This window comes from Magnolia sinica, chromosome 1 (genome assembly GCF_029962835.1).
Source record: "Magnolia sinica isolate HGM2019 chromosome 1, MsV1, whole genome shotgun sequence".
In the NCBI taxonomy this organism is placed as follows: domain Eukaryota; kingdom Viridiplantae; phylum Streptophyta; class Magnoliopsida; order Magnoliales; family Magnoliaceae; genus Magnolia; species Magnolia sinica.
In genome coordinates, this window is record NC_080573.1 from 36,291,393 (window position 1) to 36,305,497 (window position 14,105).

Genomic DNA, 14,105 nt, shown 5'->3' on the forward strand with positions numbered 1-14,105 from the left:
ATAATATTTGATCCTCAACATCGGCTGACTAAGTGGGCGATCGAATTAAGCGAGTTTAACATCAAATACCAGCCACGGGCCACAATCAAATGTCAGGTAGTAGCCAACTTCATTGTCAAGTTAACTTGTTCTCTTAAGCAAGATCAAACCAAGGACCGATCCACAACTAACCCAAGTTGTTCCTACCCACCCAAGTGGACACTCTATGCTAATGGCTCATCCAATTTTAAGGCAAGCAAGGCCGAGATAGTCCTAGAGACTCCTGACCATACATGCATGCAACATGTCTTGAGATTTGGATTTCATGCTTCCAACAATACAGAGGAATTGGAGGCCTTGCTCGTCGAACTCAAAATAGCAACAAACATGGGGCCTCAACATCTCGAAGTCTTCAGCGACTCACAATTGGTCGTCAACTAAATAGATAATGTCTACTAAGCTAAGAAAAAATGCATGAAAGCATACCTCCAATGAGCTAAAGAATTGATTGAAAACTTTCAGAAATGCAACGTCACCCTGATTCCATGGACCAAGAATTCAAAAGCGGACATGTTAGCAAAGCTCGTTACAATAGATGGAGATGAAATCCCGAGATCCATCCCGATTGAGTTTCTGGCCAAGCCAAGCATCAATGAAGCCAAGCTCACGGTCGTGCTTCTAGTTAGCTCGTGATCAACTTAGATGGACCCGATCATCAAATACCTTAAGGACGACAATCGAACGGAAGCACAACAAATGAAGATCAAAGCTACCCGATATACAATACTCAACGGTATACTTTACAAGAAAGGATTCTACCTTCCTTACATGATGTGTGTCCGACCAGAAGAAGCAGAATATGTTGTAAGGGAAATCCACGAAGGAATCTGTAGAAACCACTCCGGAGGGCGAGCGTTAGTACACAAGGTCATTCGACAGGGTTACTACTGGCTCACCATCCAGAATGATGTACGAAAGGTCGTCCAGAGATGTGACAAGTGTCAGAGATTCACAAATGTACTTCAACAACCGCCAAAAGAAATCACCCCTATGGTCGGGCCATGATTGTTCACTCAGTGGGGAATCGATATTATCGGTCTGCTCCCCGTGGGTAAAGGTCAGACCAAGGTCTTCATCGTAGCCGTTGACTACTTCACCAAGTGGGCAAAAGCATAACCGTTAGCGAAGATAACTGAGTAAAGGATCACAGAGTTTTTTTGGAAGAATATCATATGCAAGTTTGGGATTCCTCGGACCATCATCTCCGGTAACGGGAAACAATTCAATAACAAGCAGTATCAGGAGATGTGCAAGAACCTCGAAATTCACAACATCTACTCATCGCCACAACATCCTTATGAAAATGGGCAGGTCAAGGTAGTTAACAAGATCATCAAGCATCATCTCCGTAACAAGCTCGAGAATGCTAGAGGAGCTTGGGTTGAAGAACTCCCAAAAGTGCTTTGGGCATATCGAACTATTACCCGAGCAGCTACCGAGGATACCCCTTTCTCTTTAGCATATGGAGCAGAGGCAGTCACTCCCGTAGATATCGGACTACATACAGCCTAGACAGACTCATTCGATGAACAAGCTAATACCGAGCTTATGGCCCTCAATCTCAACCTCCTCGATGAACAAAGGGAATAAGCTCAAACTTAGGCCATCGTTCGCCAACAGCAAGTATCGTACTTCTATAATGCACAAGTCAAGGTTAGTAGTTTTTGAGTGGGAGTTTTAGTTCTTTGAAAGACATTCTAAAATACCAAGGAGATAGGATCAGAAACCTTAAGTCCAAAATGGAAAGTCCCCTATGTGATATCGAGCACAAGACGACCTGCTTCGTACCAACTAGAGGACTTAACTAGCTAACTGCTCTCGCACCCATGGAATGTCAAACATTTAAAGATCTATTACCCCTAAGTTAAGTCAGTATGACGTTCATTATGTATTATTCAACTTTGAATTACATTAATAAATCTTCGGCACATTATCCGATCAATTCCCAACTAAGATTTGATCAATGAATGATCCTAATCCAATCGACGACCGAACTATGTTCGAACTAACTACCTTGGATAGGTTTCGGTAATTCCCCAAGCAATATCCAACTGATGCCTGAGTTACGACTTAGGCTCAGTCTGACCTACTCATATGAAGTACAAGATGATCTACTCAGCTTAGAAATTCAGAATTCAAGAAAAAGAAGTATTTTTATTGATAAGGCCTAAAGGGCATGATTACATTAGTAATATCCCAAAAAAATACATGTACATTGATCTACAAATGACTGAATTGCTTAAAGCTAAAAAGGGCATAAGTGAGCAGCACTTCAAGTGCTTGAAGCTGAAAAGGGAAAAGGTAGAGAAGGATGAAGGAAATACTGCTCTACAAAAGAAGCAGAGCTTCAAACCTCAGAAGGTTGCTCAAGAGTCGACTTAGGAGCCGCTTCGTCGCCCGACCCATCGGAACTCGACTCTGGCTCATCGAAAGCGGAGAGATTAAGCTCTGGGAAGGTCTACTTCATCACTCTCACGCATTCAGCATAACCTTGATGAAAGAGGTTATCCCTCTCATCTAGGAATGCCTAAGACGACTCGAACTCCTGGATAGCCTCCTTCCGAGCCTGAGCGATCACAACCTTGGTCTCCTTCTTGAGCTTCTCCGGCTTCGCTTCGATCTCGACGAGCCAAGCGTGGCACTCATCATGCTAGCCCTTGGCTTCCTCTAGTCGTGCAACCACCTCGGCCTTCTTAGCGAAAGATGCTTCAAGAGCCATCTTCACAATCTTTTGCTCGGCTTCAACAATTGAAGCCTAAGCCTCCAACTGGGCTGCCTTTTGCTCGGCCTCCTCTGCCTGATCACTCATCCAAACAAACTCAACACGCGCCTTTAATAAGCATAGGGCAAACTATAGAGAAAAGGGAAAAGAGTGAAGATGAGCAACTAGAAGTAGAAGACAAATCAGCTTTAGACGATGTACTTACTCCAAGAAGGCTTGTCGGCACATGCATGAGAACTGTTTCCATGGGAGATTCAAATAAGCTAACATACTCCTCCTTGACCATATGACGGTCTACCTAGGGGAGGATTTCCTCCACGGTCTGATGAAGGCTTCCTTACCTCATTTCAACCCCAGCCCCCCCCCCCCCCCCAAAGGTCGGGCCTCGGCAGGAAGCTCAGAAGCCCCTTGGACTTCGACGGGATCGACATTTTTTGGAACAACTGTTCCCGCAGCTCCAGAGGAGGTCTCCATCTCCATGCCCTCTCCCTCGACCTCTAGGATGACTAGGCAAGAGGGACCGACCTTCCCCTTGATCTTAGAGAAGATCTTCTGTTTCTTCTTCTTCAGTGTTGCCAACTCATCTCGATGGGGCACCCGAACCTTGGAGGGAGGATGGATGAGAGGCCGAGCTTCATGCATCTCTGTGTCAACGTGCAAGTATGATAAGTTAGAAAAGTTCTTGAGAAAATTTGAAGTGGTGAAGCTCGGTTAAAGATCTTACCCAAATTCTTACCAGTGAGTGTTGAATCCAACCCTGCCTTAAGGAGTAGCTTGGGCTGGAGAAGTACTCTCTAAGACCTCTTATCCCTATTGATCATCCGCAGATCCCTGATCCGAGTGAGCGACCCGCTACTGAGCAACAGAAGATTCTCAGGAATAGCTACAACAAAAAACACATGTTACAAGGTTAGATGACAGTGAAAATAGATCAACTAAAAGATGAACGATTACCGCGGTAAAAATACTTACCTGGGTCGGAGAAAACTTGGCGGACTAGGAGCTGAGTTGATGTTGGCTCGGCTGTCTCTCAACACCCAAAGGCCCATAACCATTTGTCTCTCCAAGCTATATTGGAGGTTAGAAGGTCGATTACAAGGGCCCCACCAATGCTCCGCCAAGCAGAGAAGTAATACCAGTAGGGCTATAGCTTGTTCGGCTTTAACTAATACAGGTAGAGGAACTCGTCCACAGAGATCTCGGGCTAGTCTAGCTCGGCCCACAGGACCGCACAGCCGATCAAGGCGCTTCACCCGTTCGGGATCATCTGTCTCGTGGCTAAGCCGAGGTGAGCTAGGAGACGCCTAATTACCTCCTGTAGAGGAAGCCGCAGGCCGCACTGAAGCGTAACTTGGATGATCACGACGGCCCATTTTGGAGGTCGGTCCAGAAGCTCATCCGACGAAGGAAGCCAAAAAACTACAGACTCGGGGATGTGATATCCAAGTATGATCTGGGCTAACTCCTCAGTCAGGGTCGAGGGCACCGGCCCGCTCGGACCTTCCTCATCATCGAGCTCTTCCGAATCAACCTCACCTGAAGGGTTGCGTCTCATAGCCACCGGCTCCTTTGCTGGAAATATACTTGGAGCCCTAGGCATGGGTGCTGGCCTCTGAACTTAGTATAGATTCAACACTCTAACCACAGGCGCTGGCCTCTGTGTTGGAGACCTCTCCAACGCCCTCGATGACGATGACTGAAAGTCAACATCGTCATCATCACCAGCAGCGACGATGGGTTTGACATTACCCTGAGGCAACTACTCACCCCACTGTCGCCGCCAAAGGCCCCCTCCCATGAACTCAATAAGCTTGACATGGTGTTCTTCTGAGTGAAATTACTCATAGATGGAAAAATAAAAGGATAAGGGGGAGATGGAGCTCACCGAGAAGAGAGCGGGCAAGTCTCCAGCTTGATCGAGGAAGAAAATAGATGCCGAAAATCGTCCAGAAAAGAAGAGGAAGACGAAGAGGGGAAGAAGCAGAAATGCAAAAGGAAAGACCCCAAGGGTTAGGGCTTCCCTTTTATAGCGGTGCCATGTGGCAGTTATTAAAGATGCCCATCAATGTAAGTCCTTATGACAACCTCTCGACTATCCTAACTCAACGTGTGGCGCGACCCCATCCACTACTCAACCCAGATATCGAGAACGATGCCACATGTCACGACCTTGTTGGTTGGTCGTCAAAAAGACCGCTTGGCGCCCCACATGACCTTGAACTATGAAACGACACATTATAATTATGAACTAACATGTTTCGATTACCATGCTAGCCACCATACCTGGCATTTGTGACAATACGACTCGACCTAATCCACACATAACCCGACCTAACTATGGCCAGCTTACTTTTTGAACCTCCGTAGATTGGCTTAAAAAGCAAGGGGGGCTCACTATTGAGGAAAAAATTGATAAGTCAATAAGTCGGCTTATGGAATGGACCAACTCTATTGGACTAGCACCATTCCAACTCTATTAGACCAGCACGGACCCAGTAAAACCCGAGACTGATAAAGCGTATACATCCAAAATAGGCCGACCTTCAAGGAAGTCAAGGCAACTGTAAGGACACTCAAAGAACACAACTATGAGCCCATTCGAATAAGACGTGTTCTGACTTAATAGGTCGATTACAGATCGATCATTGGTCCATCATAGGTCGAATATAGATCGACCATAGGTCAACCCTAGATCGATTACTATCCGGCCATAACTCAGTCATAGCTCGGCCACTGAACGGCCATAGATTGGCCAATGTTCGATTACAGGTCAGCGATGTCCCATGACAAGGTCAAGAATTATTAGAGCCTAGTTGAAGGGAACACAGATCCTCCGACCCAACCATCGATCGAAGATGGTGAATGTTGATCTGTCAAGTAGATCAGTGTCGCTTATTCCCGAGTCATCACCCGCTTGTGGTAGCTAACCTAAATCTGAGCTACAGATTCGAACAATCTCCTAAACATCCCGAAGATCTCTTCCAAGATCTTCTGGGGATGAGATCAAATCCCAATAACTTTGGAAGTCGGTAATCTCGCAAAGATCATGGATCCGAACGGATCTCCAAGATATCAAGGAAGAATCCTTGTGCAATTGTACTCCCTTCACTATATATAGATGTGTCTTCAACCATCCAAGGTATGCTCATGCTTACCCTAGCATTCGACTGGTGTCTCTTTTCTGGAGACCCTACCCTACAACAAAAGACCCCGTTCTTGACTTAGTCATTGGAGAGTCCCCTACACTAGACAGGGTCTCCCTTGTTTCTCTTTTGCACCTATGCAGGTTTTGGAGGTCAGTTGCGAAGGGTGCGCTGGAAAACTGCATCAACAGGAGCTATTCCCAAAGGTGAAAACCAAGGCTTTTCACAAACAATATATATATATATATATATATATATATATATATTTTAAAACAAAATTTATTTTTCGATAACATTTGAGTGTCCATAACATGTGAAATTTGACGCTTTCAAGTATTTGTCCATCATTTTTATATGTTGCGGCCCATTTATTGGTCAGATAGTTTTGATTTTGAGGTTCTCACATCAGGGTGGGGCTTGGATTGTAGGTTACACAAAGGCATTAGTATATAAGTATGTGAGTTAGCATGTGCAAAGACATGGACAAACAACTTTTTCACATGTAAGCGAATCCCTTTATTTTTAAACTTATCCCGGTTAAAGGTCTTTTGTTGGCAAATATTTTCACGATTCTGAAATTTTTGTCATATTTTTTGCATTTAAACGATATCATCAAGATAATACCCCGAGATTTTCAAAATTTTATATTTTCACAATTGCCTCGCGATTTAAAAGTTAAAAATTTTGAATTTTAACCATAGTTTAAAATTTGAAATAAATAATTTTTTAAATTGGGATGAATCTAGTATGATGATCATGATGATAATGATGATGATGAAATATTTTTTTAATATAATTTTATATTAATTTATAATAAGTATTTTTTTAATAGGATACCTCCCATGTGATGATCATGATGATAATCATAACGATATCGAAAAAAAAAAAGAAGGTGTGGACAAAAATGTAAAATGGACGTGGTGTTTAGATGATTGGGAATTTCGGGGGAGTACCCACTTACATATTCAAATGAAAAAGAAAAGCTGATGTACTGTCTCTCAAGTAAATCCTACTTTCCAAGGTTATCTCTAAATCTGGGGAAATGACTTAAGATGCGTAAAATCCAGCTCGTCCATCAAGTAGACCACCACTTTTTTGGCCTTGTTCCGAAAAATCAGGCTCATTCAAATACATACCTCAAGTCTCCAAATTCACCTGGTGTTGCATCCCCGAATTTGGGAATACTGTCATTTTTGGGACTATTCTTTTATGCCGAGGCACGTGAAGTAAATGTATGAGATGGCATACAAACACTATTGTAGATCATGCAGAAAGCTAGTGGTTGGCGTTCCATCTCAACCGTGTCCTGCTTTGTGTTGTCGCCAACCTGAGTTACGGATTATTATGATTTTTGGGTTCATTGGTTAAAATTAGGCAGCATGCTGATGTACGGGTGGATCTCATGAAAGTTTCCCCAAAGTGGATCTGGGTTTGTAAATGAAAACCGGTGGATAACCTAATGCGCAGTATGCCAACACGTTTGGTCAGAGGAGTCTTTCATCCATGTGTTCGAACACATTACCATTGATTGGTCGGATTGGATTAGCTGTTACCCATACCGATGTGAGTCCCACACCATAATGTACTTTTTGTATATCCATGCCCACCATATCACAGGAATCAGTAGTGATTGAGTGCTCACCATTAAAAATTCCAAAGGGCCCATCCTAAGTTTTTTGTAATGTTTATTTACATTCCATCCAACCCCATCCAACCGGTTGATAATGTTAAGAATATTTGGATGGATGGAAATATAAATATCAGCTTGATCCAGAACTTTTGTGGCCCATAAAAAGTTTTTAATAGTTATATATATATATATATATATAAAATTTTAGGATACGATCCCAAACCTTAAGAAGATCCAAACCTCAGGTGGATCATACCAGTAGAAACAATGATGGATGACCATTAAAAACTTTTTATGGGCTAAAAAAGTTTTGAATCAAGCTGATCTTTATATTTCCATCCATCGAGATATTCTTAACATTATCAACCGGTTGGATGGAATGTAAATAAACATTATAAAAAACTTACAATGGGCCCTTTGGAATTTTTAATGGTGAGCACTCAATCACCACTGATTCCTGTGATATGGTCTACCTGAGATTTAGATCCACATAATTTCTTGACCCTTTCCTAAAATGGGCAGGAGATGAGGATGGACGGCATCGATATACAACAAATTATCAAGGTGGCCCCATGGTAAAGGTAACACCCACTAAGGTTTTACCGGGGTAACACCCTTCGCTCCCAGGTCAGGTAAAACGGATTCGGTGCGGCCCATCCTCAGCCAACACAGTGTGCCCTGACCTTGGGGCCACCTTGACATATCCACGGGGCCTATGTTTCGCAAGCTCATTTTAGGAGATGAGCCTAAAAATGAAGTAAATCCAAATCTCAGGTGCGCCCACGTCAACCTCATGAGATTTGGATTTACTTTACTTTTGAGCTCATGTGCTGAGATGAAAAAACATAGGGACCGTGCCTCGTTGGATGAGGCCGGGGCGCACCTAATCCACTCCTGGTTCACGGAGAACAACACATGCGGTTAAAAATAATAATAATAATTAATAAATAAAATACTCCTAAACTCGTAGAACCTAGCTGTTTAATTTTTGGTCTTTAGTGGTTTGGTGTGCGCCGTTGTTGTATTTTCTAGTTTATTTTTCACGTATAGCATCTACCTATAGTGGATGGGTCAAATACGTGCCTTCCTTTTCAGTATTTGTAAACAACTTGGAGGCCGATTTGCAGTTAGTTGAGATATGACCTGTCGTTACTTTTTGAGGTGAAAAAGTAAGTCTAGTTAGTTTAATAACTCATCTTTTGGTAAATAAGAGAATTTTACAAATAACCATCTACTTAATATAAAATTTAAGATCCCGTGCCCTTTTCAAAAAAGTTATCGAGAAGCAAAAGGGTAGTGGCTCAGGTGGGCCCAACCATGATGGTTATGTGAAACCTACCCTGACCAACAAGTTAGTCATCCCATGTTAGACCTAAGACCAAAAAAATCGGTCTCATCCATGATTTAAGTAGACGACATGATTGAAAATAGTGTGCAGGACAATGCTCATCTTCTAAATTGTTTCAATTAGTATCATTGAGCTGAATGATGTGAACTTTATTTTTGGGCTCTAAGATTAAATCTTAGTGTGCATCTAATGGTTGGAATGGATTTCATAGAATCATCACGGTGGACCTAGTAAAAATCAAGGGTGGATGTCTCTCAACTAACCATTTTCTTTGGTGTGGCCACTTGAATCACAAGTCAACCTGATTTATTGGCCCTAGGCCTAACTTAGGATCACACATTTATTGGTCAAAGTGGATCACACATACACACAATAGTTGCTTGTAAAAAATTAGAGTGTGTCTAGGAGAAATCTCAATTATTTTTAATAACATGGGAAAGAGAGCCCTTGATGATAAAAAAAAAATAATAAAAAAAAAAATTAAAAAAAACAAAGTCTGAACATGATTTAGGTGGGTCACATCAAAGAAAATGATTGGTAGATTGACATCCACCTTTCAGTTTGACAAGGCATACCACTATGATTACGTGAAATTCATTCCAACCATTAGATGCTGGGTCAAAAATTTAGGCCTAAAGTCCAAAAGGCAAGCCCATTTATGATTCAAGTAATCCAGAACGAGGAAAGTAGTTTAGAAGGTGAGTGTTTCCTTATACACTATTTTCTAATCATGTGTAAACATAAATCATGACTGGAATTGAATTTTAGGAGGTGGATTTCATATAAACATTACGATTAGGCCCAATTGATCAGCCAAGCAACCTCAACCACACACACACACACACACAAGTGGGCAGGATTTGATCCGACGAGGCCCAGCAACCCATCTTGACCGTTCATCCTCCTCTATTCATCAGGTAGGTTCTATTTATTATTGTTTAAAAAAAAATAATTCTCTATGTATTTTTCCCTGGCTCGTTGGTGCTCCGGCCGAGGTCGGGACTTCGCTGGCTCGGCTACAGCATCTAACATCTCCTTCTTTCTCTCCCTCTTTCTCTCCCGATTTCCCTCCTCTCATTCTTTCTCTCTTTCTTTATCTCCCTCTCTCTCCCGATTTCCCTCTTGTTTCCTTCCTATCGGGAGAGTCTTCGGCTCGACTTGGCTCAACCCAATCCGAATCTACCGGACAGACTCAACTTGATTCGACACGATTTCCCTGACCGAGTCGGACCTGGATCGGGTCAAGCCAGTAAGGATTCATATCGAATCGAGTCAGCCCTGCTGGACTCGGTCCCGGATCGGACCGAGTTCAAGTCAGGTTCTTAGAAAAATCGGATCAAGTCGAGTTGGACCCAATCCGATCCGAGTCATATATATATATATATATATGACCTCATGGGAACTTCCCATGAGGTTAGGCTGTGTGAGTCCCACTATGATGCTTGTTAAACATCTACCCAATTAGTCAGATACACCATTCCATGGTGGGCCACGAGCTTAAAAATTAAGTCATTACATGACTTGGGTGGACCACACCATATACAACAGTTGAAAGGGGTTACCCTCTCACTAAAACATTCATAATTATTTATTGGGCCCACTGAGATGTAGTTAACAAATCCAAACCATCCATTACGTGTATACCATTTGTGTCAGGGGTCAGACCAAATTTCAGCCATATCCAAAATTTAGGTGAGTTCCACCAAGTCCTTTTATATGTTTTAGGCATGTCTTCACAATGTTTTAGATGGTATGGCCCACCTGTGTTCCGCATATGTCTGATTTTTGGAAAATCCGATAACCTAAAGGGGACCCATCAAATGCACAGTGTTGATGTTTAACACATATCACTGTCGAACCCACACAACTCAATCTCATGGGAAGTTCCCATGTGGTCGACCGCATAAAACCTTTTCACACACACACACACACACACACACACACACACACACACACACACACACACATCCCACAGGATACCTTGGTGTGGTCCAATTCCCACTGCAAGAGACCTTTATGCGGGCGCAGATTGGCTACTAACAGGTTGAGTAGCGAGACTACTATGGAAGTGACATCACCAAATTATGTGGTCCCACCATGATATATGTTTTCAATCAACGTCATCTGTCCATCTGGATAGATCATTTTAGGGTAATATCCAAAGAATGAGTCACATCAAAAGCTCCAGTGGACCCCACCACAGAAAATAGTGGGGAGAGTGACGCCACCGTTAAAAACTTCTAATGGCCACAAAAGTTTTCGATCAAGCTTATATTTGTATTTTCCCTTCTTTAATGTCTTTATTAACTTTTGAACAGGTTGGATTTCAAAAAAAAATAAAAAACCATGGTGGCCCTTAGAAAGGTTTCAACGGTGGGCATCAATCTTCCCACTATTTTCTGTGGTGGGGTCCACGAAAGATTTGGATCTACCTCATTCTCTGGCTCATGGCTTAAAACAATATCTCCAAATGGATGGACGTCACGGATACTATACATACATCATAGTGGGGTCCACAGAACTTGGTGAGGTCACATCCGTAGTGAGTCTCGCTGCTCAACCTGTCACTATCTAATCCTCGTCCCCTTTGTTCACTCCACCGCCCTATCCTCTTGGGAAGTTAGATAGGGTGGGCCCTATAGAGATGCGTACATGAAATCTACTCCGACCATTAGGTAACTGTTGGAAATTTAGCCGTAGGGCTAAGATAATAGGTAAACTTATGATTAAGGTGGGCCACACTAAAGGAAACAATGAGAGAAGGGATGCATATCATTGCATTTTTACACGGTCCATCGTACTTTTTATGTGAAATCCACTCCAACCATTAGCTTCATTGAGAAAATTCATACATGAGGTATAACAATTATACCCAGGCTTGATTTATGTGGGCCAAACTGAATGATACAGTTTGGATGGTGAGCATCCCCTGCATATTCCTTTCATGTGGCCCACCGTTATTATTGATGTAGCTGATTTTTTAGCCATGTTATTTTTTTCTTTCTTTTTTTCTTTTTTTTCCGCTAACCTTATACACAGAGTGAATTTCACATGCACATCATGGTGGGACCACTCCCAGCCCACCCTGGTTGGCGTGCGGTGATGCCGGCCAAGGCAGTAACCAGACTGGGTGGGTGCTCAAGCAAATCAAGATGGGAAGAGCTTTGCTCGAGCAAATCAAGATGAGAAGAGCTTAGATGGGCCCATAGTGATGTGTATTTGAAATCCACTCCAATCACAAGGTGTGTGACGCAAATTTAGATATAGGGCTAAAACATTAGTCACATTTATAATTCAAGTGGGCCACATATGAAGAAATAGGGCAAAAATATTCCTCATTCAAATTTTTTCACTTGGTGTAGCCCACATAAATCACTCATGGGCCTAATTTTTCGTCTCCATGTATGAATTTTCATGAAAAAGATAATAGTTGGATGAGATTTCACATAAACATCACTGTGAGCCATGTAAAAATCCAACGGTAGGTGTCCCCTCTCTGATTGTTTCCTTGGTGTGGCCCACCTGAATCATTAATCCGGATGATTTTTTAGTCCTATAGATAAATTTCTATCAATAACATAATAGTTAAAGTGGATTTCACTAACTTATTAGATTACATCCACCTCATCTAAGTTCCCAATACCACTGGAAATGGGACCGCAGCAAGGTATCATGCTGGATATATATATATATATATATATAAAGGCACCTAACAAAATGCAAATTTTATATTAAGCAGTTTTTTTTATATAAAATTCCAAATGTTTTTACCCTAATTAAAGTGAAGGAAATTTTACTAAAAAACAACCTACTAATAGAATTCACACTCAGGTACCTTTCTCAATATGGTTTTGCATCAGCTACTTGTTGATTTTATTTTAGTAATTATCACCTGAATATCTTCCATTAGATTTTTCAAGGAAGTTGGGACCGTCTACCAACAAAGGGGTGGGCGGCTTGTGCGGGCCCCACTGTGGTGTGTATGTGAGATCCACCCATACAGCTACAGCTAGGTGTGTTACTGTGTTAGTCCCAGTGATTAAAAATCAATTCCATCCATAATTCAGGTGGACCACATGATTGGAAATAATATACAATGCAACCTCATCGTCCAAATTATTTTCATTGGTATGGCCCGCCTAAATCACTGATCGGCCTAATGTTTGGGTCTTGAGCTTGAATTTTTGTGTAGCATTTAATGGTTGGGGTGGATTTCATACAATCATCATGGTGGGCCCTATAAAAATCAAGGGTGGATGTCTCTGTATTGATTGTTTCCTTTGTTGTGGCCATCTAAATCACAGGTTAACATGATTTTTTTATTTGTTTTCTACCTTGAGCCTAAAGTGAGATTACACATCTAATAATCAGAGTAGGTCTTACATAGACATCAGGTTGGACCCACCAAAAACCGAGGGTGAGCCTCTTAAAATTCCCTTTAACTCTCCCCTCCGAGGGTTGCCAGATAGATGCCACCCTTGAATATTTTTTTGGGGCCCACTGTGAAGTATGAGTGAAATCTACTCTAACTATTAGATGCGCTTCCACATTAGGAACAAGGCCAAAACATCAAGCTGACCTATGATTCAAGTGGGCCACACTAAAGGAAATAATTGTGAGAGACGTCCACTACTCTTGATTTATAAAGAGCCCACCGTGATGATTATTTGAAATCCACTTTAGCCATTATATGCCATACCAAAATTTACTCCAGGGCCCAAACTTCAGGCCCATCCATGATTACGATGGGCCACATGAAAGGAAATAGTTTGAAGTCTGTACACTAATTCCAATTATGTAGTCCACCTAAATCACGATGAAGCTAATTTTTGGACCCTCGTCTTAACATGAAGTGAACACCTGATGCCTGGGTTAGATTTGGCATTAACATCATGGTGGGGGCAACCCAAGCGCCAATGATCATTACTGAATAGGGTAGCTTATTGAATACCTTCCTGAGAAGGTACCGGAATGTGAATTCTATATTAAATGGACAGCATTTTGTTAAATATGCTGAAGTGAAACCACGTTTCACGTAGCCCCTCTTTTACCTCCTATTCTCTCCATTTCCTTTAGTTAAAGTGAAATGCCCACATTTGCAGCACCGAAGAGATTCATCGATGAGCCTTCCATGGGCCACGTTTGCAAGATCCAGCCAATTCAAGTACCATCCAAGAGTTCAGATCATCTTATATGAGCGGTTTGTATCTCATACAAATCATC

The 14,105-nt window shown here is 42.1% G+C and overlaps 1 protein-coding gene across 1 annotated transcript; it reads left to right on the forward strand.

Annotated features, from left to right (window-relative positions):
- The first annotated feature begins 681 nt into the window (after positions 1-681).
- On the forward strand, positions 682-1,551 carry LOC131245451 (uncharacterized). The gene is made up of 2 exons (XM_058244940.1): positions 682-996; positions 1,204-1,551. Exons 1-2 carry the CDS (start codon positions 682-684, stop codon positions 1,549-1,551), a joined length of 663 nt encoding a protein of 220 aa, XP_058100923.1.
- Positions 1,552-14,105: the final 12,554 nt, after the last annotated feature.